General features: G+C 46.0%; 1 protein-coding gene across 4 annotated transcripts in view; it reads right to left on the bottom strand.

Annotated features, from left to right (window-relative positions):
• Positions 1 to 18,083: 18,083 nt before the first annotated feature.
• Positions 18,084 to 27,718, bottom strand: part of SMIM8 (small integral membrane protein 8) — a 130,288-nt gene continuing 120,653 nt past the window's right edge. For 3 of the 4 annotated variants that reach the window (XM_069606365.1, XM_069606367.1, XM_069606366.1), the window contains exon 3: positions 18,084 to 18,390. In XM_069606365.1, coding sequence (XP_069462466.1) covers positions 18,232 to 18,390 — 159 coding nt within the window. In that variant the 3' untranslated portion in view covers positions 18,084 to 18,231. The remainder of the gene's footprint in view (positions 18,391 to 27,718) is intronic. The other variant, XM_069606368.1, reaches the window with a different exon arrangement.

The raw sequence follows: 27,718 nt of genomic DNA, 5'->3' as shown, positions 1-27,718 counted from the left end.
TTGAGAGTTTTGAAAAAAAAATCGTGGGTGAATTTACAGTAAATTTGTGTAAGGCTGATTGGCAACGACCGAAAAGCATGGTGTTGGAGATGTGGGAGTGTTTTCGTATTTGACAAGTGTCATAATGTAGTTAAAAAAAATACCGCTATACCTTTACTGACTGAGGGGTAGGCTGTAGCAATGGGGAGTGGGCAGAATGTCGGGGTCATGGTATAAGGTCATTATCCGGACAATGTGGCTACTGGGCATGACCAGAAGGGACAAAAGATAGGATTAAAGTGGCCATGTCCACCTGGCACTGGCTTTGTGGTAACGTTGTTCAAAATTAGGATACATTTGAAAGGGAAGAAAAAAGTTCTTGTGGTAATATGGTGACAGGGTTTCCTTTTTGCTTTTTGCAGGCTGCCATGGAAAGCGAAGAGGGGCCCTGTATGGAACACCCGCCTTCCCTTTCTAGGGTGGCCATCTTGGAAAACGATTTTGTTTCCTAAAACGGGACGCCACAGGCGTCCCGGTTTAGGACGAAAAATCCTCTTTTTTAGTAGCGCCGGGTTACTGCTTTGGAAATCTAGATTGTTAATGGCATTCATCCCCCATTTTAGGGGCGGAAGGGGGGGGGTAATGATCCAGAGATCTTGTTATGCACTCTTGCTTCAATTGGGCTGATAACTTGGCCTGCTGGCCCTTTATTCACCGTTCCAGTCCCTGGAACGGAGGATGAACGCTACAATATTCCCATTAGCATAACACAAACTGCAAATGGAAATGTTGGAAAATCTTATTGCGTCTATGTACTTTACTGAGAAATATAAAGTAGATGGAGTCTATGTGTTTTTTTTGTTACATTTTTTAACTGTGAAAGGTGGTTCTTAAAGGAACATTTATTTTGTTTACGGATGGCTTTTTTTTGAGAGGACAGCTAAGAACGAAAGTTGCGGACGGAAATGAGTAAAGAGACACCAAACAGTAATATGGAGGGATAAGTGGACAGGGGAAAATGTTGTGCGTGTGTTATTTGTAAATTAGGGGCAGTGTTTCTCATGCTCCTTCTTTACAGCAGTGGTGCTGTTTCTTGGGGAGGAGGGATGGCTTTAGCTGTTGTTTTCAGATAAATAGTATTTTTGCTAGAAGTATGTACCTTGTACTAGATTGTTAATGGCTGAGTATGAATAGGTGTTGGAGCTGTGCAAGGGAAATGTTGAAGTTGCAATTTCCTACATCAGTAGAAAACGTAGTTCCACACTGTCCACAAGGCATAGATCTTATTGTTAAGTGTGTACAGGTTCTCGGACCCATCACCATGCTGTGCGCCAGCATATGGTCATGTGGCATTCTCCGGAAGGTGTGCAATGAAGTGAGATGTTAGTTTACATTATGGTTACGTGCCACTACTAGAAATTTATGAAATTCAGTAAAAAAAAAACGTTGTTAAAGGGGACATTATGGTTGAGTTGCGCTAATACGCAGGGCTGTCTCAGTCATTGTGTTTCATACTAGAAACCAGACATCCACAAGAAGACGTGTATTGGTCACACACTCCATTCACCCAGGTCCCGCCCACAGCATGTACCCACAACATACAGTCACTGGGAAGGCTCCAGCCAGTCTGGCCTGGACTTCACTACAATACCATATATGGAACTTCCACCCAACCGCAAGTCGGGGGAAGGGACAGAGTCAGGGCTTCCCAGGGCTTTGAGAAATCAAGGTAACAGGCAAAAGAAAGCAAGAGGCCACAGGGGCCATCTTGTTTCCTATCAGGAATCAAGTGATTCCAATACCCGGGCCTGGGTATCCCAAAATGGAGGATACTCTGAGCACCTGTCAAGTTCAGCATGTAGCTGCCACCAGCCCATACCATGCTCTGTGGGCCACACAGGTGCCCAAAAACATACACTAGGGGCACAGGGTTGTACCCCCACTCATGGGTGCCATAAGGGTATCCCATGGGTCTGTACAGCAAACCAAACATAGGAAGAGCTGCACTGCCAGGAGTCCCACTTGGACTCCTGGGCAGAAAACAATACAGAACACAAATGAAAAAGGACTACAGGACAGGGAGGCCCTGTCCCTCCAATGCATTTCCAGCATCACATCCAGGCCATCTCTGTACTACTGAGGTAGTCAGCATGCCATTGAGGTTCACTTTTCTAATAGGTCTCAGATTGATTGGTGACACTTCCTGCCCTTGCAGGAGAAGATAGTTATTGGTGATGAACACTACATAATAAACCCCACCACCACACAGGTTAAGCAACCGCTAGACCTAATTTTCAGGTTCAATGCCTCTCTTACAACGGGAGTCATGCACCCAGGCAGTAATCACTTGAATAGATTTCCAGTGACTAATAGGATGTTAAAGGGGCTGCGGAACCTTGGTGCTAATGCGTCTCCCGCTGGAACTGGCACATCATTACAAACTCTCCTGGCTGGAGTGAGTGGCAGGCCTCTTGTGGCTCATTTGGTAGGGTTTCCTGCATCGCTTTATGAACAAGCTGGACAGACAAAATCAATTTCTGCAGTAATTTAGGCGAATGTCAAAAGCGAGATAAATGTTCACATATGCACTCTCCACAGGCGGTGTGGAGAGTAAGCACATAGGCTGTCCATGAAGGGTTATGTGCAGACTCAATCCTGTTTTTCTGTTTGCATTGCTCCTCATGCTACGTAATACTAGAGGTAGCACTGCTGGCCACTTGAGGTCAGTCTCCGGGCATGATAATGCCAACTTATTTTTTGAGTATACCCTTCTACCTGCCCCCTTTCCAGCTGGCTGAGGATGGTGAGTGAAGTGGAGATGGTGTTGTATGTTTAAGGTGGTGCAAAGTTCCTTAATAAGCAGATTCACAAAGTGGGTACTCCTATCACTGTTTATGCTGATCAGAAGTCCAAACCTGGCAATAAAGTATTTCAATAATACCTTGGCAACTGAGATGGTGTCTGCTCTCCTGCATGGGTACGTTTTCACCCAGCTGGAGAAAACATCAAGAACAACCAGTGCTTTCTGCAGATTATTAGAGCTGGGGGGGTTTAATTAAATCAACCTGCAGGTTGACAAAAGCCCTGTGCAGTGTTAGATGTGCTGCGTACTGTTTCCCCAATATTGTTCTGCTGACAGATAACACACTGCCTACAATATGCCTGAGCCATAGTTGGGAGGTCTGCAGAATATCAATCCTGGTGTAAAGAATAGATAAAATCCTCTTTTCCCATATGCACAATTCCATGATATATTGTAGGCGACCATGTTCTTCCTGCCTCAAGGAGTGCTCATGTAGTTGACAACCCTTTGTTGCCCATGAGTCTTTTTCAATTACCTGAGCTGCTTCCAGGATATGGGCTGATTCATGAAGCATATGGAAGAGTGGTGACTTAACACATAATGAGTCTTAGAGCTGGATAATGCTCAACCGTATGCTCATCTGCAGTCACCTCAGGTCTATCCACCTAAGCTAATTTTTCACAGTTGATGCATTGAGTCGAATTACATGTAAGATTTGCTGACTGTAGCCTCTGTCTGAGCCCAAATGTTCTTGCAGCTCTGTTGACTGTAGTCTAACCTGCATTATTTGCAGCCTAATGTGCATTACTTGAATCTAGATGCCCTAGCATTGAGCCTAAATGACTTCTGTAGTCTGCTGTTAGTAGCCTAAATTGCATTATTTGAATCTAGATGCCCTAGCATTGAGCCTCAATGACTTTTGTAGTGTGCTGTTAGTAGCCTAAATTGCATTATTTGAATCTAGATGCCCTAGCATTGAGCCTAAATGACTTTTGTAGACAGCTGTTTGTAGCCTAATGTACATTATTTGAATCTAGTTGCCCTAGTACTAAGCCCAAATGATATTTGTACTACTGATAATTGTAGCCTCACTGCATTAGTGCAAACACAGTTGCTACCACTTACTGGCACCACACCACAAGTTACTTGTGAACCAACTAATCACGACATGCAGTCAATGTCCTATACTAGCCTCTACCTCACCCACATAGTCATCTTAGGATCTTTATCCTTTACTGCAAGCAGCTACCCTGCTACCATCCTTAAGACACACCACAACCGCCAACTTACTCGTCCTTTCACCATGCTCCACTGCTCGGACCCTCCTTCGAACCCCTACCTTAACGACCCAGCCCTGTGGCTCAAGCACTTTGCAACTAAACCTACACCTAACCTCTCATGCACACTACAACATAGGAATATCAGACTTAGATCCAGACTGCCCAGACCACCCTGTATTCAGCGCAATCACTCTGCTCCTTCACAGCCCAACAAACCTGCAGCACCCAGCCCCACCCCGTCCACCTCAGCGCTAAAGGGAGCTCTTATTTCTGCAAGATCCCTTACGGCCCATGCCCTTGACATCGCTGACCTCATCACTGTCCATAACCTTGACTTCCTAGCCATTACCGAAACCTGGCTACATGATGCCTCTGGCCCACTCCTCGCCTTATCCCTACCCAAGGGTTATACTATTATTAGAAATGACCGTCATTCCAACGCGTCTAAAGGAGGAGGAGTCGCTTTCATACATAGAGACAAGGTCACTAGGAGAGTTGCCAACAACACACAATTCAGCTCTGCAGAATCACTATCAGTGAAACTTTCTCTCTCTCCCACCAACACAGCAACATCTTGTGTACAGACCTCCAAGTCCACTGGGCTCGTTCATTGACGATGTTGCTTCCACCGTTTTGGCTAATACCAAGCCGAATTCCCAGATACTGTTATTAGGTGACTTCAACCTCGGCCTCTCTGATCCCATGGACCACATGGCCTCTAAAGTTGACACTACCCTTTCCAATCTAGGCTTCCAGCAGCGCATTCGTGATTCTACACATAACAAGGGTAGAACGCTCGACTGGTTAGCTGACCTAAATTGCAATACTAATGTCATCTCCAACGATGCTTGCGCTTGGTCTGACCATCATGTTATTTATTACCTTCCTCCTGCCAGCCTCTAACCCCCAGCCCACACCTATTATAGCCCCTGCTGTACCCACCAGAAATAAAAAGGATATTACCAGGGAGAAATTGCTTCCTCTTATCCTCCCTTGCCTGAACACTTTTGCTTCGCAGCATAAGGACAAGGACCCCACTGTTTTAGTAGACGCCTTCAACAGCTTGATGATCAAAGCCACTGAGAGCATAGCCCCACTAAAAATTCGCAAAGCCAAACAACAGTCCCACCTAAACGCATGGTTCACTCCGGAGCTTAACGTGCTGCGCAAAGAAAAGCGTAAGGCCGAAGCCCTCTGGAAAAGTCATCCCAGCCCAGCTAATAAAGCCTCCCTACTGATCACCTCTCTCAACTATAAGGAAGCTATCCTTCAAGCTAAAAAAAAGAGACCTATAATTCACACATATCCCAAGCAGAATCCAACACAAGAGAATTATTTAAAATTCTCAAAGAATTAGAATCCCCCTCCCCTGTCCCTGGCGTGTGCACCAAAGACAGCACTTGGTGCAACAATATACAAAACGCACTTCTCAACAAAATAACCACACTGCAATCCAAAATTAACACCAAACAAAACTCCCTCCACACTCCTACATTCAGCAACACCCTGCCACCTAAAATAACCACCCCTGACTCCCCGGCGCCATTCAGCTTCACACCGCTCTCTGTTATGGAAGTTGAAAAAATTATCTGCAACTTAAAACCCTCCAACTGCCAAGGGGACGCATGTCCAGCCCAGATCATTAAGGAATCAGCTCATGACCTCGCACCTTTTATCACCACATTTATCAATGCCTTCTTTCAATCGGGAGTGGTCCCCAACAACTTGAAGGATGCATGGGTCATCCCCCTCCTAAAAAAACCCACCTTAGATCCGGAGGTCCCAACCAACTACAGGCCCATCACGACGGTCCCATTTCTGCTAAAAATCTTAGATAGAGCAGCGTATCTTCAGATACAGAACTACCTGGAAACAAACAATCTACTAGGCACGAGACAATCCGGCTTCAGACCCAAGCACGGTACCGAGACAGCCCTTCTAGATTTCAAAACCCAAATTGAGGACTTTAAAGACAAAGGCAAACTAGCCCTGCTATTACTATTAGACTTATCAGCAGCCTTCGATTTGGTTAACCACCAAGTCCTCTGTCACCACCTGAAAACGGCCGCCCACTTCTCTGACAAGGCCACTAACTGGATTCAATCCTTCCTGGATAACAGACAGATGAGGGTATTCTCCCCCACCGCCACCGCCAACCCCGCACCAGTCCCTTTCGGAGTCCCCCAAGGATCGTGTGTATCCCCTACCCTTTACAATGTTTTCACTAAACCCCTGTTTGATGTGCTGGACTATCTGGGTGTCACCTACACTAACTATGCCGATGACACCCAGATACTCATCCCCATCACGGGCGATTACACGGTAGACTCGAAATCCTTAAATGACATATACCTCGTCATCCAAACTTGGATGGCACAACATGAGCTCTGTCTCAATGACGACAAGACAGAGCTCCTCATCCTAGGCACACAGCAAAGACTTAACAAGCTGAACCTATTGTTTAGCTCCTTCAATATCGATGGAAATTCCATAAAAGTCTCCAAAGATACCAAAACGCTCGGAATCTACCTCGATTTCATGCTCTCCCTCCACAGACAAACGAATGCAGTTGCGGCCGCCGCTGCTTACACCTGCAAGCTGATCACAGCATGCCGCCCTTTTCTGTCCACTCATAACTGCACAATCCTTGCTAGAACTCTGGTCATGTCCAAATTGGACTACTGTAATGCACTGTACCAAGGCACCAATCAAGGCAACTTAGACAAACTCCAGGTCATACAAAACAACGCCATCAGAGCAGCGCTGAATATCCCTAGATCGGCCCACATCTCGGAAACCAGGAAGAACCTTCATTGGCTATCAGTCACCCAAAGGATCTCTCTAAAATCGCTTGCCCTAACCTACAAATGCATGAATAACCTGGCCCCCATCTACCTCTCCTCACGGTTCACGCAGTATACACCATCCCGATCTCTAAGATCCACCATCAACCAGAACTTAATGATCCCTAGATACAAGCTCCAAACAGCCGGTGGATCCAGCTTCCCAGTTCTGGCAGCCAAATTATGGAACTCTGTCCCCTTACTATCAGAAACCTTCCTTCTCTGAATCTCTTCAAATACAAAGCCAAACATTGGCTAGTCACATCTGTGGTTCTAGCTGCACTGTGAATACTTGATTACCTATGTATATATGTACAAAATATCAATGCTGCTGATTACTTTGTCAATTTAAATGTTACCTGATATGTCGGAATACTATGTAACCATTGTTGCTAAGAGATGCGCCCGGTAGCCTCCGGGCCTGGTTTGCACTATACAAATAAAACAAATACAAAATACAAATGGTAATTGTTTCCAATTTTGCGTGCACTGGAACAAGCAGACTACACTGCATCTGGGTGCAGATTATAAAAGTGGGTGACAAGAAAACAGTTTAGCAGTTAAGTCTGCTAAATAATTTCTGCAAGCGACCTCACTGTCCAATGGTTAGAGTGCTGCACATTTGATTAAGGCTTTCTGCTTCGGGCAACATAATAGCTTCCAACAAAACTACTACATAAGCACAATTCTTTATGGGTGAACCAGATGAGGTGAGGAAGCCTCTTTGCTCCCACAATTGACCAAAATGCAGTGCAAACTAAAATGCATATCTAGAATTTGTGACTATGTTTACTGCCCTACCAGTTTACGAGCACACATCAGTGCAAACAGTTTTGCTACTTGTGCTGATGTTACATTAGACAGTTTACCACTGTTAACTACATCTCCCAGTGTACATACTGCCACCAGATCACTGTCATTATTCTTATAACAAGAACCTTCCACAATAGATACCAGGTCAGCATTGTGTACTGGTGCATAAAACATATCCCTCCTAGGTGTCAGAAGGTAGAGAGAAAGGCAGCCAGATGAAGTGAAGGCTGATTCCAAAATATTTTAGAGTGCCCACAATTCAGAAAGACACCTCACACAATTAGAAGAAAGCACAGAAATTCCCCCTCCAGAAGACTTTGCAGAGTTCTCTGAACTCAGAGGAACATATTCAGGCTGCAGATGCATGTTCAAATGATTTAGAGAGAGACCAACTGAGGAAGATAATCTTTACATTCAAGGATGTATTTGCCCAAGACGAATGCGATTGTGGGCACAGATCTTCACATTACTACATTACCGGAAGGTTATGATGTAACACCTGTCTGTGTTCAGCAATACTGGTTACCTTTGACTTGTTTACAGTCAATGGCAAAACATCTAGAATGAAGAGGGATCATTAGGTCTATTAGTAGCACTTTGAATATTCCTAAATTAGGGGTATGGAAGCCAAATGTTTATCGGAGATTGTGTGCTGACTACTTGAATTCTTGTCTCAAGATGGCCATGTTCATTCATCAAAGAGGGCCTTGCATCGGTACAGGGGGGTCAAAGGTTTACACCACATTAAACCAACCAGCTGGCTACTGGTGTACCTCCTTAGCACAGGACATCCAGCATTTGGTTTCCCCAACGTTTCAAGGGAGGCAGTATGCGTGGAAACTGTACCCTTTGGCTATATTAATAGCAGAAGTGAATTTGGAATTTTTCTGCACAAGACGCTGCTGGATGCTTCCAAAAGGGGAAACATAGTATATGTAAATAATATCATGATCGAGGGAGTACCTAAATGCGCCTTTCAATGAGATAAGACATGTTCAGTCATTTATAAAAGGCTGGAGCAAAGGAATTTTGCAGAAGGCGGAATGGTGCAGAAAAAGGGTTAACTTCCTGGGTCATGAAATCACGGTCGATGGCTTGAACCACAGAAGAAAAAGGTGGAGGCTATTCAAAAACTGAAAGACCGCACTAATGTAAGCAGTCTAAAAAGAGCCTATTGGGTACGAGTTAAAATAGAAGGTTCATTGAGGACTATGCATAGATCCCAAAACCTGTAACTAAAACAAGGTGTACCCTGCAAACAGAGGGGACGGGGGCAATGCTAACATGAGGCGGTAACAAAGTTAAAGATGGGCTGGCAAAGGCCCCATGTTTGATTACCCCAGAAGGGATCAAGACCTCTTCCTTGAGATCATGGTAACAGAAGTATGTCAGCAGATTCATACCAGAAGCAGGATTTAAATAACAAGGTCATTGCTTATACCAGCAAGGCACTGCCACGGTTAGAAACAAAGGTCAATGTATGTGAAGGGCCTTATTTGCTACCATTTTAGCCCTACAACACTTCCAGCCCATTACAGGGAGAGCGGGTGATTATTGAAATTGCACATCGCCACTGCAATTTCTGCACAGTAAGCGGATCTGGACAGGGAATCCATCCCAATCAAGGATAACCTCATGGGCGTTAGCAGTGCAAGGCTTCCCAGTGGAGATGAGATATGGACAAAATAAGGAGAGCCGTGTGGCCCAGGGATTGGCAGACCTGCATGATTGAGCATTCCTGGAAATGCCTGAAACCACAAAAGTTGAAAATAACATAATTGAATATGAGCTGTCTAAAGACAAACATTTTGAAGATATGTGTCTAAATCGACCGACCGTGTATGTGGATGGCTGTGCATATCATGTGAACATTGCCCCTGATATGGAATTGGTTGCTGCAGGTTTAAACATGCTTGGGCCAGAAATGATGAAATACCTCAATTATGTCTTCTGGTAGGCCCTAGGAGTTATAGGGTAACTGAGTCAATCTCCACGACTGTAGAAAACATTAAAAGAGCTAAACATTGTCACAGATATTGTATACATACTTTATCTAAAATGTTCAATCAAGTAATTTCTAAGTAAAAAGAATAACAACCTAATACTTTGACATCAATTACCAACAATCGTATAGCTCGTATAGCAGGATATCCTCAATGTATTATAAGTCTTTGTTTAAAAGTGCAACACTGAAATATTTCATTTCAGAATAGTCATGTGAGTGCCGAATCTGAGGTGCGTGCAAATGTAAGAAAGTGTTTACTTACAAACACCATATTCTCATGAAGAAAGAATTTGATGCAGGGTCGTGAAAGCTTCGGCTTTTGCATGTGCCCGATTTATGGCTTGACAACAGCCCCAGAAACTATCAGGAGTGCAGGGCAGCCACACGGAGGGGACTCTCCTCCCAGCAGCACTGGTTTAGCACAACAAAAAAAGGAGCACAAATAAGGTACCTTTGAGGTGCCGTTAAACTCAGCTTCACACTTTTTCCCTTCATAAACAATGCATTTCTTAGACTGCAGCACCACTTTTCTAGTTTAATGAAAGTTCAAGAAAACTTTCTTAAACTAGAAAAGTGGCAGTCTATTAAGAAATGTTCACAATGTCACTGGAGCATGTTCCCCCACAATGTGTGATTTTAGCAGCTTTTGATGGTGGAAAGCCCGACATGTCCCCTCTATTATTTCCACCCACCTCAGAATGAAGGTGCTGGAAACCGGAGGGGAAAATGTCGTATTTCCACAAATGTTGCATCATGATCTCAGAATCAGGCCTGTGGTCAATTTAAAGATAGTTTCTTTACTTTTGGAGCAATAGCAAACCTATTTGTACATCTATGCAAGACTAATAACCCATATAGAAAAACCAAAAAAGGATATACATACCCACAGTTCTTTCATTCTTTATTTATTATTTTTACTACACTATGCCTTCAAATGTTGTTGGAACTCATACCACTAATCCCACCTCATCCATACAATTCATTAAATGGTGACCACATCACATTTCAGAGGTCACAGATTCTGATGATGGTAGAAAGAGCTTTGATGAATCAGGTAGTGTCATCACTTATCTCCCGTTGGTAACCTCCTCCAATGTGGCCAGGGGATGGCAGCTGCCTCCTGACCCTGACTCTGGTGGTGGCTATGTGGGAGCATCACATGGGAGGACACGGCCTGTCATGGCTCTGCCCATTTTCCATTGAAAACCTCCTCCCCATGTCCCCATGTCCAAAACCCTCATATCCTATTGTCATGTATCTACTCCTTTTCCTATGAAGAACAGGGAAACCTCCTTCACCAAATGTGTGAACCAACCTTGCTAATCTGATGAAATCTCTGTTTTTAGCTTCTCTTATCAATCAATCAGAACTGACTTGCCATCAAGACCATAAAAACTCTTTTTCCAATTCCATAAATCAATATTGTACAGTGCACTTCGGTTACCAGAATTCTCAAAATACTCAGACGAACAAGAGAGATTGTGGAACGTGGAGCAAAAGAGACTGAACTCAACGAGTGCTCTAGTGTTTTCTGGCACACACCTGTGCCCAGGAAATTTAAGCAGCCCAAACCAAGAATCAAGGACAGCTACTGTGAGGACTGGTTAAAGGGAGCTGCACCTCTCTGCGAGGGACAGGGAGCTGAGGAGCTAAGACCGGCATGGTTGAGCCAGGAAGCCCACCAACGGAGAAAGAAGCTGCTGAGCCAAACATCACTGCTTGAATGCCAGGAGCAAGTGACTGACTCCCTGGGCGTTCGCAGACCAAGAGAAGCAGCATTCAACTTACCGGAGCCAAGGGAAGAGCTGATGTGTTGAGTGAAAGCCGCGGTCTGGTCGAACGAAGCAAAGGCGACCGTGAGAAGGAGGCAGATGGGAATCATTCATCTGCAGCCCACAAGCGAGTTTACACATGCCAGTAAAGACCAGTGAGTACGCCCAGAAGCAGAGGGGACACCGGGGCATTTCGGCGAACACGCCGAGTGCGCACATTTGAAACCCACTGTGAGGTACCTGTGGTAAGGAAACAGACACAGTCTTGCTTTATCCACAAATGCTTTTATTTAAATAATAAAAGGCCAGGGAAAAATGCCTCCTCTGCCTGAACTATAGGAGGGGTTTCCCTGCCTCAACAAAACTAACAAGTGGACCAGTCTTTGTCAGGATATCCAAAAATAAACATCTACTGTCCTGTGACAAAACCTATTCTGACCCTCACACTTAAATAACTTCCAAAACTACTATGGGGAAAATAATCAACTAAACATGAGAATGACTCCCTTCCCCTGGTATTTGTGCTTATGCACTTATGTTCTCTTCTTTCCAGAGATCTGATCAATATACAATTCTTAAATAATCTTTTGTTGTTCACTGTATTAGGTCCTTAAACTCCCTTAGGCGATTGTTATCTTTCTCCTCTTTGTTAGGGTTCTTCCTTTCTCTTGTCGGAATCCTTTTCTCTTTTCATTATCGAATGCTGAATGCATTTGTATCGCATCCTTTTCTCTGGGGTTTTTGTTGTCCAAATGCTTATGACTCCACTTTTCCCAAAGTGGCCTTTCTTGTATAAGGTTTATGTTAGGGACCTCTCTGGTCTTTAGTTCCCAAGTGTTTCTCTTTATTGTGTTGCACGCTCTGTCTCCTGGATATTGGGTAGTCTTCCACTTTTCCGAACGTATCAACAGTTCTATTTCATTCACTCTTGGTACTTTCGGTATTTCTCGTTATCACATTAATAGAGTTCAACATTATCAACTTATTTGGAATGAGCCCTATAAAGCATGTCACCCCGAAGGGAAGAGTGGCGGTTCAGAAGCCAATCACTATTCAGTTAGCAGGGACAAGGCCATACAGTCCCTCAGGGGGACAATTGGCGGCCGCACCTCCCTAGCCTCATGTAATGGGGTTCTCCCCTGGGAAGAAGTGATGTTATTTGAAGGATTGTCACATACCCTTCCCCTTAGGGTTTACGGCTTAACCATCAGTCTCTACAGGAAATCGCGATAAGAAATCCACATTGACCCGTTCACTTTCTTTCGTGAGTTCAACATGGAAACAGAACAGGTGTAAGTCTAGAAACCAGCGCATAATGCGGGTGTTCCTGTCTTTGCATGGACTAAGCCAGGTTCGGGGGGAGCAGTCGGTCACCAATGTAAACTTGCGACTGGTAAGGTAATATCGCAGATGTCACACAGCCCATTTAATAGCAAGGGCCTTCAACTCCATGGTTGCATTAATTGTATTCACGAGGAACCAACTTCCGATTCGTGTAGAGAACTGGATGCTCCATCCCATCATGAATTTGTGATAGGACTGCCCCAGGGCAAACCTTTGAAGCATGTGCCTGCAGAATAAATGATTTATTTAAATACGGTACTTTAAGTACCGGTTCACTGCAGAGGATGTGTTTATGGAAACTGGCATGATCCTGTTTGTTGCATAAAATGTTCTGCTGTTCAGCATTCTTCAGTTCGTCTGTCAAGCTTGACGTAATGCTTGAATGATTTGCAATGATCTGCGGGTACTAGCCTGTGAGGCTTAGGTTTGCCCCTAACTCTGTTTTTAGGGGCGCTGTGGGGAGTTTTACTGACTGCCTTAACTTTCTCAGCCTGCGGTTTTACCAAGCCATTCCCCACAAAGAAACCTAGGTAATCTTAAAGCTGACTGGGCCAGGTGCCATTTCTTTGTGCTAGCTGTCAACCCTGCCTCTCTGGGTTCTTACAATTTCATACAAGTGGCGTAGACGTTCCTCCCAGGTTTGACTATGGATGACAATGATGTCAAGATATGCACCGCAGACTCTGGAATACAGTTGCAATTTCTTATCCATTAGTCGTTGGAACATCGCTGGCACGCTGTGGAGTCCAAAAGGTAGGCCTTGTAACTGAAATAACCCCGCAGGAGTGTTTTCTTTGTCTGAGGGGTTCAATGCCACCTGCCAATAGCGCTTGGTCAGATCAATCGTGGAAATGAAAACCACGGATCCCAGTCTGTCAATAAGATCGCCAATCCAAGGCATGGGATAATTGTCAAACTGGGATAGTGCATTGAGTTTGTGGAAATCTATACAAAATATCCACAAATGATCTGGTTGTGCGACTAGGACTATTAGCGAGGACCATGGACTTTCAGAAGGTTCTATGATTTCTGCCTCCAACATCTTCTGAGGATTACTTCCTTCCTAGATTCAGGAATTCTGTAAAGACTAAGGTTAACTACTTTCCCAGGAGTAGTTCTTTATAGTGTTGTAAATACTTAACTCTTCCTGGCTCTTCAAGCAGATTCTGTATATCCTGCCGTTTTCGGGCAGTAGCCCCTTGGTATCAAACTATGTTTGGCAGTCTCTTCCGAGAGGAGAACCCCCATAACCACTAAGGTTCTCTCAACTGCATATTCTCTCCATTTCTTTAACAGATTGATATGATACATCTGTGTTTTCAGTTTTCTGTCTGGTTGTGACACCTGATAGTTAAATGGCCCTGTTTGTTCTAAGATCTCATATGGGGCTTGCCACCTTGAAGTCATTTTGTGCTCTGAGGTTGGTAGTAATACCAAAACCTTCTGGCCAACAGAAAACGATCTTTTTAGTGTCTAATGGTCATAATATGCTTTCTGGGCTCCCTCTAGGTGTTTATGCACCAGGTTCAGGACCACCGGCATATGTTCTTTCAGACATTGCGTCGTCTCAGATAAGGGTAAAACAGCCTCCTAACGTTCTTCCCAAGTTTCCCTGAGCATATATAGGACGTCCCTCTGGTCCCGGCCATATAGAAGTTCGAATGGAGATTTGCAGATTGCAAAAAGCCCAAGGCACCATCAAATCCCAATTTGGCCATCGGCCTCGACCAGCTTCCTAAGAATGTTCTTTAGGGTCTGATTGAATCGTTCCACAAGCCCATCTGTTTGTGGATGGTATACAGAGGTGCGAAGTGTGGTAATATGGAGGATTTCTTTCACCTCAGCCATAAGTCTCGACATAAAGGTACTCCCTTGGTCGGTTAGAATCTCCTTAGGGAAACAGACATGTCAAAAAGGGTATCAAGTATTTTAAGATTTGTTGAGGTGTTGCTCTTCATTGGAAACGCTTCTGGGTAACAGGTCGCATACTCGATGACTAAACTATACTGGTTTCCTAGTCGGGATGGTTCTAATAGGCAAACACTATCCATCCCTATTCTTGTGAATGGGACATCTGAAATCGGAAGGGGCTGTAATGGGGCTGCTGCAACATGGGTCTGAGCTGTTTTATGGCAAAGGGTGCATGTGCCAACAACATTTTTAACGTCTGCATGTACACCTGGCCAATAGAATCTGGGTACTATTTGGCTCTGCGTCTTGGTGATGACCTAGTGTCCAGATGTTATGTGGGCATGCACCATTTCTAAGACAACGCAACGAGGACTCCTAGGCACCGCCTGTTGGGTTCTCAATATTCCTTCGGGGTTAACATCTTCACGATAAAGGAGACCTGTACTCACAAAAAAGAAGGGGCCTCAGTCAATATCGGATCGTTCCATTGTGCGAATGCTAGATAAGGACCCAATTCTGTGTCTTCATCAACCGGCGCTCGCAGTCCACACTAACTGTACCATTTGTGTCTATCAATGGGGCAGCCTCCCCAAGGAGAGGTTGGTCAGCTTCCCAAAACCCTTGATACCCCCATTATGTAACTTCTTGCTCAGGGACCAGGGACTTCTACAGGTTTATAAAAAAAAGCCACCCCCAACACACCTTGGGCTATTTTGTCTCCAATTTCGATGTGGTAGGCTTTCTTCCATTGATTATGGAGTAGAATCTTCATATCTCACAATAATCTGGGTCGACTACCCCTGCCACATCTAGTTCATACCTCCAGGCCAGACTTAGACACAAGCCGTATGTATGTGCCTTTCGGTGGTGACAAGATTAAGCCCATGAGGGTGAACTCTTTCGGCAGCCTCCATCACTAGGTCCCAGCTACTACTTAGGTCGAATCCAATGGACTTGGAGGTGGCTAATGTAAGGTCAGAGCATATTGGTCAACTTGGTAAATCTAAGGGTCGCCCAATTTTTGTCAGTAGGGCAGGATCCCACCACCAACACCATCTGTGGCCACAAGGAATGAAGATACTGACCAGGTAGTGCTATAGTGGTTGCTATAGACTTTTTAAATGTAAAACCAAACCTATTTATGCCTAACGCTGAGGGGATTTCCCTACCTAAACTAAAAGGAACTCGGGTGCTCATCAGGAAGTCTGTGTGAGTCAAAACAAAAAGGCACTGTCCCAGTCACAAATGCTCCTACTCTATCCCTGTCACTATAACAAAACACCATAAACTCTAGCTAATGTTTGTAATTCAGGAGAACGACTTCCTTCTCCTGGATGCAAAGCGTACAATCGCCTCTTGGGTTGTTTAAAGCAAAAGTTCCATAAAGGTTTGCATTCTCCATACCCAACAGAAAATTAAATTGTTACATAAAAGTCTTGTGTGGCTAGGAGAATGGACTTCCTTCTCCTAGCTGGTTGCCCAATGTCTTTTGCAGTTCTTAAAATGGTTTGTAGTTCCCTTATGGCGGTTTTCACAATCTCTGGGTTTTGCACCTCTCTTGCTATGTCCCCACTGAGATGAAGCCGTTCCTGGATCCCCTCTTGACTTTCTAATATTACTCATTCGTGGAAATGGTCTGGAAACTGTATCACAAAATGGTTTACGGTTTTCTGTATTTCTTTATGGTAGATAGCCTCGTAACTTCCTGGCCTTTTACGTGCTCCCGTCACCCTCTCCCGGTGAACTATTCACCGGTTTCACGAGGGGTCACGGTTATGGTCTTTCTACTTCAACTTCTTCTTTTAGTAGTCCTCTGTGTCTTGCCTCTCTTTACCTCACGCTGTTGTGGACTGCCTCAGCATAGCGGTCGGATCCCTCGATCCCGCCGCGACAGGTCACACCATAGGCTACGGTAGGGGGTCTCAGCACCGTCCTCAGACCACCAGGGCCACCCACAACAGGCATGCCACCACCTCTCAGTCGCTGCAGGTTTATCACGCTGGTTCTCCACCAACTCGCAAGACACTTCTCAGGCGTTCCGCTATTCCTCTCCTCAGCTGTGGAGACAAGACTCCCTGCAGTCTCCCGAAGGCCTGCATCATCATTCCAGGTTTTGCTGCGGCCTTGATCGTATCAAAGTTTCCAGCTTGCCAGAACCGCTTGGGCCACTGACGGACAAGTCAGCGGATGATGAAGAACACAGTCCTTCTTTGCTGTTCAGTTTAAATAGCAGGGACGGCCCCAGCATAGCGTCCATCCAATTGACAGCAGCTGTTCTAGCCTTAGTCTTGCTGGAATGTAGCCCTTTTGAGCACCTCTTCGTCTCAGTGCCTATTTCAACATAAGAGTTTGATGTTTTACAATAACACATGGTTTCAGAGGTAATCTTGTGTTGATAAGACTTGGGCTTTATTGTCAGCCTACATGGTGGGGTTTTACAGAGACTGTGCCTCCCAATTACGTCCTTATCCCCAAGAAAGGAGTCCCTCTCCATGAGATCCTGCCACATGTTACCATCCCTTTTGGGGGGTGGTGTATGACTATTGGTTAGCGGCCTCACCGCCTTAGCCTCATGGTAAGGGGTTGTTCCCTTTGGAGAAGTGACATCATCTGAAGGATCGTCACATTTTGTTTCGTTAAAACGGCACCTTAACATTACTTCAAATTGTTTTTTCACTAAATCACACACACACACAGTTTGAACAGCACACAAAAATGGTATGGCACTGAGCCTTACTTACAGAATGAGATTGTACTGGCAAAGGAATTAACCAGAGTCACTCCAAAACAGCCACCTCTTTACAACATGCCAAAAACACAGATGAGCATCAATATCTCAAATAAGGGTCCCTTCGTCCAGGGTAGATCCTACAGAAAGAAGTGATCAATAGGGGTGATTAACTGCAGACCTCCAGGTGCTTGAAGGTCATTATGACTCATATTGCAGAGTAAATAAAAGTGATCCAAAGATTTGGGGACCACAAAGCGTGATTTATAGGGAACACTTTTGGACACAAGCCACCAATGTAATAATGCCTGTCTCAATCAGTGTAACAGTTGTCCCAGTCTCCTGTTACAAATACTGGCAGAGACTATCTGGGATGTTACGGTCAAATTATTGCTGTATTCAAATTGCGATGCAAAGTTGCACCCAATTAAGGGTGCCCTTTGGGGGAAAGAAGTGGAGGATTCTTTAAAGCCGCCTTATTTGATAAAGAAGGAGAGCTCACCAAGGAAATTATTTTTGATGTTAGCAGAAAAGCATTATTTAAGAAGACACTGTTGGATGGTGATGGAGTACACACGTATTACACAAAATCTAAGAAGAACAGATTTCCTAGTGAAAATCTATTTTAATACATCTGAAAAAATATTTTACAAGACTTCTGGGAAATAGTCATAGAATGGTTGCCAAGAAATAATTTACAAAAACACTGAACGCATATGTCATGTTCACGTAGTCAGCACTCCTTCAACGTGTTCAATCCCACTTGGAAGTTTTCCTCCTCATGTGCCTGTTTCCTTCACTATCAATAGCTTCATAAAGGTCCTTTTTGTTTTCTGAAGTTGCATGCAGGTAACCAATGTAAGCCACACAAAGGGTAATTGAGATCAGTCCAAATGCCATAACTGGTTTGTTCTGTCAGAGAAAATAGAAATAAAATACATTGTATTGATTTATCTGTATATGGAAGCACTATACACACATACACACATACACATTCCACATTTTTTAATTTATGGATTGATTTAGACAATGTTTTTCAAAGAGATGCATACAGTAAACGGGGCAAACCAGAGACCAATTGCCTTACATAGACACAAACATCTGAATGAACGATCAGATGTTGAATTTAAGGTGACATAGGACATAACATATGTACAAAACTAAGACATGAATATGGGAAAATATACAGGGAGAGGGTGGTAGTAGTTGCAGTAGGGACGGGAGAGGGATGGGGGTGCGGGAGGGGAATTGTACAGGAGATAGAAGGTACCCTGAGGGAGATGGCATTTAAGTACTGTTTTAAAAGCAAGAATGTTGGTGGTATTTTTTATACCAGCGGTAGGGAGGTTCAGCAATAGGAAAAAAGTGGTGAAATTATTTAAACCAGGAGGAAGCCTTGGGTGGGTGGAGAAAAGAAAGTTTGTGATTGTTGAAGGGAGTCAAAGGTAATAAGAGAGGTGTGTACAAGAAAATCAACCATGGCACAAAACAACTGCAGGAAACAACTTTTATATTAATTTGGACCTGCACTGACCTTTGTATGACAATGAAGATATAGGAGATGACAGGTGTGTAGGCTAGCCCGTGGATAGATTTTAAGACTAGGAGTAGAAATGTAAAGATGGAGCAGTTGCGAATGGAGAGCCAGCCAGTGTGTAGATGACGAGAAGTGGTGGGAGAGAAGTGTGAAAGGTTGTAGAGAATGAATGTGGCAAAGCAAAGTTGCGGATTTTATGAATGGGTGCAAAACAGAAGTCCATTGGAAGGCTGAAGCAGTGGGCAAGACAAAGGATTGCAAGAGTGGACATGATATATTTGGTTGAGTGATAGGTGATGAGCTGGCAAATCTTACTAATGTTTAATAAGTTGAGCTATCTGGGGAGGGAGGTAGATAACTTTCACTTTGGAAGAGTTGAGCATGAGATAGCGATGGGACATCAAGTGATGCATTGCAGAGAACCAATCAGAGACTTTAATAGAAAGCTCACAGGTGCAGATAGGGAAAGGGAAGATCTGGCTATCATTTGCAAGTAAATAAAAGGACAATCCAAAAAAGGCAATGAGTTTACTTAAAGAGAAGGAGTAGAGGGTAAAGAGATGAGGGCCAAGGCCAGATCCCAGTGGGACTCCCTCAGTATGGGGTGCAATGAGGGGAATGTGCATTCCATCAGATGGAAAAGGATCAGTCTGAAAGTTGGCACCAATTCGGATGAGAGCAGTGTCTTGAAAACCTAGATTCAAAGACATGGTTGAGAGGTGGGGTGATCCACACTGTCAAAGGCTGCAGATAGAGGAGAATGAGAATGGAAGAGATTTTTGTGTAATTTGTAGTGGTGAGGAAGTTGGAGATATGGGTAAGTGCTTTGGTGAGTGATTGCTACAAAACCCTGATTGGAGTGGTTCAGAGAGATTAGATTAAAGATAATGGATGATGCAGTTGAACAAGTTACTTTCTTACCTGGTAACGTTATTTGGATGGGATGTTCCGATGACGTATTCCATATCTATGACAGGTAATCACCACAGCGGTGCTGCTTCGGAAAATTTTCGGCGTCTGCATCAATGACGTCGATACGCTGTCCTCAAGGGCCTCCGTCGAGCCGATGTCACCGAATGTTATAAGTAGGACGCAAGACGCCCATAGCCTCAGTTGTAGTTTTTTTCCCCAGAACGTGTGGCATCAATCTTCTGCCAGTATGACCACAGAAAGCCTTGCGGAAACGTAAGCTGCAATCGCATAAGAAATTCTGTAGCGGGGCAGGATGGGAGGGAACTGTTACGCTCACCTGGCTCCCACAGAGACATCGATCGGAACTGGACAGCTGCGGTCTCCACCAATGTGACGCATAGGGCCGAGATGACAGACTGGACTGGCCCGCATAGCTTGGTTTGCTTGGCCCGTAGGAATATTCTTCTGCAAATGGAGAAAGGGAATTAACCACCCGTGGAGTTGAGCGTAAATTCCCCCACCCCCGCTGTTCTCCCCACAGATCGCCTTGGATGTCCCCTCTTATAGTCTCACCTGATGGTTTGAAAAGATGAGCTCTACATCCTGCATTGAGCGCAGGGGCGCGTTGATAACCAGTTGCTTCACTGGCTCGAAGGAATTGGTGAGTTCCAGAACAATATTGACTCCGATTCCCGGCAAGACGCCGTAAGTATAAAGTTCGTAAGAGTTCAAATGCCTGACTTTCACTCTTGTCCGATTCCTTGCAGGTTGCAGATTGACCCTAATGAAGAGTTCCTCGTGGCAACTGATAGTATTCTGTTAAGGATTCGTATTTTCCAACACAGTTCGATAAAATAATGTCAATATGTAACATGTTGCTTTCTCCCTTATTCAGGCGCTGAGAGAAAGTATGAAGTCTTGGGGAATAATACCTCCGGCGGTAAAATCAGGTAAGTCTATTGTGGTGAGGAGGGTTCCCCTTGTTAGTCCCTTTGTTTCACCCTGCTGTCCTTTTGTTTCCCCTTAGGGGCCGGGGTTCGGCGAAGATGCAGTGGAAGCTGTGCCGACCCGTGAAGAGGAATAGTACCCCTGGTGGTAAAATCAGGTAAGTCTAGTCTATGGGGGGGTAACTAATATTCCTCTGTGTATTCCCTTGGCTCACCTTGCTGTTCTTGTCTTCTCCTTAGGTGCTGGAGTGCGGCGGGAACATGCAGGAGGATGCGGTGGAATGTGAAGATGCTGCGAAGGCCGGTGAGTTCAGCGCGGCGCTGCAGCAGGCAAGGCGACGCGCATAAAATAACTTCTTTTTTCCAGCTCGAAGGCGCGATGGATCGGGAATTCAGGTAAAGATTAAAAGTATTGCTCTTGTTCTAACCTTTTCTCCTTCTTTCTCCCTTTTTCTAGGAGCTCCAAACTCGAGGCGGGCGTGGTAGAAGGCTGGATGCAGACTTGCAGGCACGGTGAGCGTTACGCTGCTGGGTGCAGAATAACGCGAAGCGTGTGCTGCTCTTTGGGCGTGGTTTAAATAGCCTCCAAAGTAGTCCCAGGTAAGTATTCCTCTCCAGCCCTGCCCGAGTAAAAAATAGTCCCGAAGTAAAGTAGTCCCTTCCAAGCCTCCTTTGGCTTGGAGCTCTTGCAGCATGGTCTGCATCAGGTAAGTTTTAATCTATGAGCCTGGTGCCATAGGCGCCAGGACTGACTCTCCATATGAGCCTGGCGCCATAGGCGTCAGGACTGGACCCGAATAACCCCTAGCAGGGGTTGTTGGTCTTGCTTAGGATAACTTGATGCCTGCTTACGTGGTTGTTGGACGTGGTCTGGGTCCCCGGGGGTACGCATCATGACAGGAACGATATGGAATACGTCGTCGGAACATCCCATCGAAAGAACGTTACCAGGTAAGAAGGTAACTTGTTCTTCGAGGGGATAGGTTCCTCAGATGTATTCCATATCTATGACAGACTCCCAAAGCAGTACCAATGTATGGAGGAGGGAAAATAATTTAGAATTTAGAAATTTTGAATGCCCAATTAAATTGCAGAATAAAGACCGCCTTGCCAAAGGCCAGATCCTGCCCATGGATAGAATCTAGGGAGTAGTGTCTTACAAAAGTATGGACCGAAGCCCATGTGGCTGCTTCACAAATGTTACAAATGGGAACACCCCTCTGCAGAGCAGTAGAGGCAGCCACACTCCTAGTAGAATGGGCCCGTAAGCCTACCAGCGGGTCCTTACCCGCCAAGCGGTAACATTCAGTAAATTGCCAAGATAATCCATCTAGACAAAGTCTGTTTAGTAACAGCTTGTCCAAACGCCTTTCAGCGTATCCTATAAAGAGCCGATCGTCCACTCTGACCCGGGACCTGCGTCAAATGTAGAAACTTAAAGCTCTCCTAGGATCAAACCTATGGAGCCTCTCCTATCCTCCTCCGCATCCTGGTAAGGAAGAGAACGCCGGAAGAATGACCTTCTGGCTTAAATGAAATTCCGACACAACTTTCGGAAGAAAGGAAGGACGAACCCAAGGACAACCCTGTCCTTATGAAACACCATGAAGGGTGGCTTAACAGAAAGTGCCTGCAACTCACTCACTCTTCAAAGCGGAAGTAACCGCAACTAAAAATACAGTTTTAACAGTTAACAGTCTTAAAGGACAAGAATGTAAAGGCTCAAATGGAGCACCCATGAGGAATTTTAGAACCAGGTTAAAATCCCAACCGGGCACCTGGAAAGGTGATGGTGGAAACACATTAGTGAGCCCTTTCAGAAACTGAGAAATTAAAGGAATTTTAAAATAAGAACAGACGAGCGCTTAAATATGGACAGTGCCGTAAGGGTAACCTTTAATGGTACCCACTTTCAGGCCATTGTGGGCTAAGGAAAGTAAAAAGGACAGAACCACAAGAATGTCACATGAAAAAGGATCCACATTCTGAACCCTGCACCAGTCGCAGACTCCAACGGCAACCGTACAGGGACTTTGTTGCAGGCTGTCTGGCTGAAAGCAACACCTCCATCACGTCTTCAGGGAGGTCCCAATCCTTATACCTCAACCTTTCAGAAGCCAAGCGTGAAGGTTGAGGGATCTGACCTCTGGATGGAGAACCTGACCCCCCCCTCCCGTGAGAGCAGATCGTCTCGGTAGGGAAGACGGTGTGGAGGGCAGATGGACAAGTTGAGAAGGTCCGGGTACCACATTCTCCGGGCCCATGCCAGAGCAATGAGGATCATCCGGGAACCAAACCTCTGTAACCTCCGCAGCACTTGCGGAATGAAGGGGACTGGAGGAAACGCATACAGCAGTGGGAAGGACCACTCCACCACAAACGGGTCCCCTAAGGCTCCTCTTGGAGGAAATTCCCGCGAGAAGAACCATTCGCACTTCCGGTTGACATTGGAGGTGAAGAGATCCACTTGTGGGGTCCCTCAAAGGGCAAAGATCTCCAGGAGAATCTCCTGAGCCAGCTCAAACTCGTGAGAGATCGCGCTCTGCCTGCTCAGAGCGTCCGCCGTCTCGTTTTAGTCTCCGGCCAGATGAACTGCCGAGATCGAAATTTCCTGCTGGATGGCCCAGAACCAGAGCTGCATCACCTCCCTGCACAGAGGAAGTGACCCTGCCCCCCCCTTTTTGTTGAGGTAGTGCATGGCCACTGTGTTGTCCGTCAGAATCAGGACATTCTTCCCTCGCACAGTCGGCAGAAAAGCCTTCAGGGCAAGTCCGATGGCCCTCAGCTCCAACAGATTGATATGGAGTCTGGACTCCGACGAGGACCAACGACCGCTGACTGTCAACTCGTTGGCATGAGCTCCCCATCCCGTGAGGGATGCGTCCGTCACGATAGTCAACTCCGGCCAGGATAACCAAAATGGAGCCCCCTTCATCCTTGAGGTCGAGAGACACCAACCAGTCCTGAAGTTGAAGGGCCTGGAGGACTTGAGAGAGAGTAACCATCTTGAACTTGTCCTTCCTGAGGAGCTTATTCAAATCATGCAAGTCCATGAAGGGTGTCAATTTCCCCCGTCTCTCTTTGAAATAACAAAATAAGGGGAATACCATCCCTTATTCTTCTCCGCTACAGGTACCAGTTCTATGGCACCTTTCTCCAGCAGGGATTTGATTTCCTGCGCAAGCAGCGGATCCGGACTCTTCAAAGAGAGATTGCCTGGTGGATTGTCGCGAGGCCTCTGCCGGAAAGGAAGACAGTAGCTGTGGGCTATGATCTCCAGAACCCACACATCTGAAGTAATGGCACGCCATTCTACAAGATGCTGCGCCATCCTTCCACCAACCGGCGAACCATGGGACATGGCCTCATGACTGAGCTGAAGCGGCTGCGGCAGTGCCTGAGGGCAAAGAGGCAACTGCTCGAGCGGCCTTGGCACCTCGAGTACCTTGTTTTCCACCTCTGGTACTCCTACGTTGGCCCCTTTGACTTGCAGCTCCCCTCGATCTACCAAAGGAAGAGTAGTATCGAAAGGAACCTCCCCTCCATTGCTGTCCCCTAGGACAAAAAGGCAGAGGTTGGCGAACTGCAGCACTCAACGACTTCACTGCAGCTTTGGAGGTCTGCAACCTCTCAAGGTTCTCGTCAGCCTTGCTGCCAAAAAGATGGTCACCATCAAAGGGCATGTTGAGAAGCCGGGCTTGTACATCCGAAGCAAACCCCAACTTCCGCAACCACGCAAACCTGCGCATCACGGTGCTCGCCGCCATGGACCGGCCAACAGTCTGCCACGTCGAGACCCGACTGAACGGATTCACACATGGCATCCTTGCCATCCTGTACCAGAGCAAGAAAGCCATCCCATTCCTCCCCTTCGGGAATATGTTCAGCCGCCAATGAAACACAATTCCACAGAGTATGAGTGAAACGTGCTAAGGCACACACAGAGTTGGCTGCCATCAAAGCCATACCCCCTGAAGAAAAGACTTTCTTCGCCCAACCGTCAAAACGTTTGTCGTCCTTATCAGGAGGGATGGTAGGGTACGACTCCTGTTTTGCTGGGGCCGTAACCGCCTGCACCACCAAACTCTCCGGAGTAGGGTGCATGGACAAGTAGCCGGGGTCGCCACTGGCTGGGAGGTACTTTTTCGGCAAAGACTTACCCACTGCTGGGAGACTCTCTGAAGCAGTCCAAGCCACCGCTACCCTTCTTTGCAAGGCCATATGGAATGGCAGTACCGGGTCAGTTGGTGGACCTTGGTCCAAGATATCTGTCAGGTCATCCTGCAGAAAATCTGCTGGTGGCGCAGACCACCCCAAGTACTCTGTCACCCTCGACATCAGACGCCTGTACGAAGAGTCAGCATGCATGCCAGGCTCAGGCCTCTCAAACTCAACCTCCGGGTAGGTATCAATACCACTGGCGTCGTACAAAGACTGACGCAAGTCTTCAATCTGGCTATGATCAGACAATATCTCGTCAGGAACCTCATCCGGAACCAAACCTTCCTCAGACCCTTCCTCCACCTCAGAAATATAATCCAGAGGCTGGAATAAATCACCGGAGTAGGGCAGAAAAAGGCTCAAAGATAGGTCTCACCGACTTCTTCAGGGCCTTCCTCAGGGTTTCCAACAAAGCACGGGGTACCTCTGATAAAGCATCCTCGAAAGGCATCGAGGGCGCCGACAGAATCGGCGTCGACGTCAAGCGCAGCGCAGATGGCTTCGACACAGGCCTCGAAGGTGGAGCCCCGAACATGTCCTTCGACGGCCTCGGCGCCGATGGCGTCGATGGCATCGATGACTTCCTCGGAGGCGGAGCCTCGAGAGAGTCCCTCAACTGACATGGCGCTGATGGCGTCGACGTCTTCTTCGAAGACCTCACAGGCTCCGACGGTCTCAAGGGCGTCGAGGACCGGGACCTGGAGCGGGCATGACTAGAGGGATCCACCTTGTCCGATCGGGACCTCGAAGGCGCCCATTGACCGTGCCGACCATCCGAGCCCGAAGGCATGCGAGCGGTGGCCCTAGTATGTTCCCTGCCGGCTTCTTTCAAAGGCGAGGACGGAACAGAGCCTTGCGATGGAAAAATTACCATCATCTTCGTGCGAAAGGCATCACATTCCGCAGGAGTAGAGGGCTTGTTGGGACAAGCAACCCGCCGACGGGCGGAGTCCTCGGAAGAGGACTGGGAAGGCGACCGGTGACGGCGCTTCCACGAATGTCTCGAAGAGGCAGAGGAATGGCGGGAACCACTCCGGGAACGAGACCCCCTGGACTTACGCCGACGACGCAGAGAGTCGCCCCTCAAATCATCAGTCGAAAGCCCTGCGGATTTTGACTTTCGGGGCCTGGAAACACTACCGACAGAAAGCTTCTTCCGCTCCCACAAGGCCTTCGATGTTAACGACTGGCAATCGTCACAATCATCCGTGGCGTGGTCCTCACCGAGGCACCAGAGGCAGGCGGTGTGCGGGTCCGTCAGCGACATCTTGGAACCGCAGTCCCGACACTTCTTGAAACCCAGCCGCGGGGTAGAAGACGAAGACATGATATCTTCACAAACTAACAGGTTCGAAGAACCGAAAGAATATAACTCAGAAGAACCGAGGTGCGGCGAGATATCCGAAGCGAACACGTTCGTGGAAAAAACGGAACTGAGGCTACGGGCATCGTGCGTCCTACTTAGAACATCCAGTGACGTCGGCTCGACGGAGGCCCTCGAGGACAGCATATCAACGTCATCGACACAGGACGCAGATGCTGAAAATTTGCCGAAGGAGCACAGCTGTGGTGATTACCTGTCATAGATATGGAATACGTCGGAGGAACCAATCCCATCGAAGCAACGCTTTAAAACAAGGAAAGGCAAGGGAGAAGAGAGACTGGTCAACAGTTAGAACTATCGGGTGACAAGACGGCTTCTAAAGGATTTGTAGACAGTGGCAATTTCCAAGGAAATGGGGAAGATCTCAGAGGAGAGTGAAAGATTGAAGGGGGGAAAGAGGTATGTATGTTAGAGATGCCATTTCTTTAATGCCTTTTATAGGGAAAGTGTGAACAGAAGCACAAGATGGGTTAGCTGTTCTAACACAACAATACTTTTTCAACTCTTTATTAATGTATTTGAATCAACCAATACAAAATGCACTTTATGACATGTGAATGTTAGGTTTGTATCATATGCAGTCACAAATACAGATCTTGCTCAGGCAATGTCCTGAAATATGCTATTGACACAGAGAAGATTAGAAGGGTGGCAATTTTAAATGGTTATATGTGGTTCTGTCGAATATAATAAAGTGAGTCGGCTTAATTGAGTTATTGTAGCTTTCGTTAGACTCCATCTGTGGACATCAGCAGTACATCCATCCTCCACGTTCTCCTTCCTCTAACTGACCAAACATTCCAAGCTTTCAACATTCTCAACTTAAATAACATTCTACTCTACTTAATTGTGATGGCTGGAGTGTGAGTTCTAATATCAAAGTAAATAACATCATGGTAAGTTACTTTGCTGAAATTACCTAGTGGGGTTTCTTTTTTTTCTTTTATTTTAATGGGGAGACCCACACATGCCCCCTCTGTCCAGCCCCTTTATCATCTACCCCTCAAGATATACATACCTTTTCTTTTTACTGCCACAAAGTAATTTTGGCAAAGCAAAATACCACAATGTAATTTACTTTGACTAAAGAACTGTGCACTTTTTTCAGCTCCTTTTCTTCTCTAAAGTTCAAGAGTTGTCTTTTACCTCAATCAGGAAAAAAAGAAAACGTGTGTGTACCTTCTCACATACACGATAGGTATATGATGAAGGAGTGAGGATAATTGCATTGAAGGAACA

The sequence above is a fragment of the Ambystoma mexicanum genome, chromosome 4p (assembly GCF_040938575.1).
Source record: "Ambystoma mexicanum isolate Mex_15411 chromosome 4p, UKY_AmexF1_1, whole genome shotgun sequence".
Taxonomy (NCBI): Eukaryota; Metazoa; Chordata; class Amphibia; order Caudata; family Ambystomatidae; genus Ambystoma; species Ambystoma mexicanum.
Note: the sequence above shows the minus strand (reverse complement) of the source record. Positions and strands in the feature narration are given on the sequence as shown.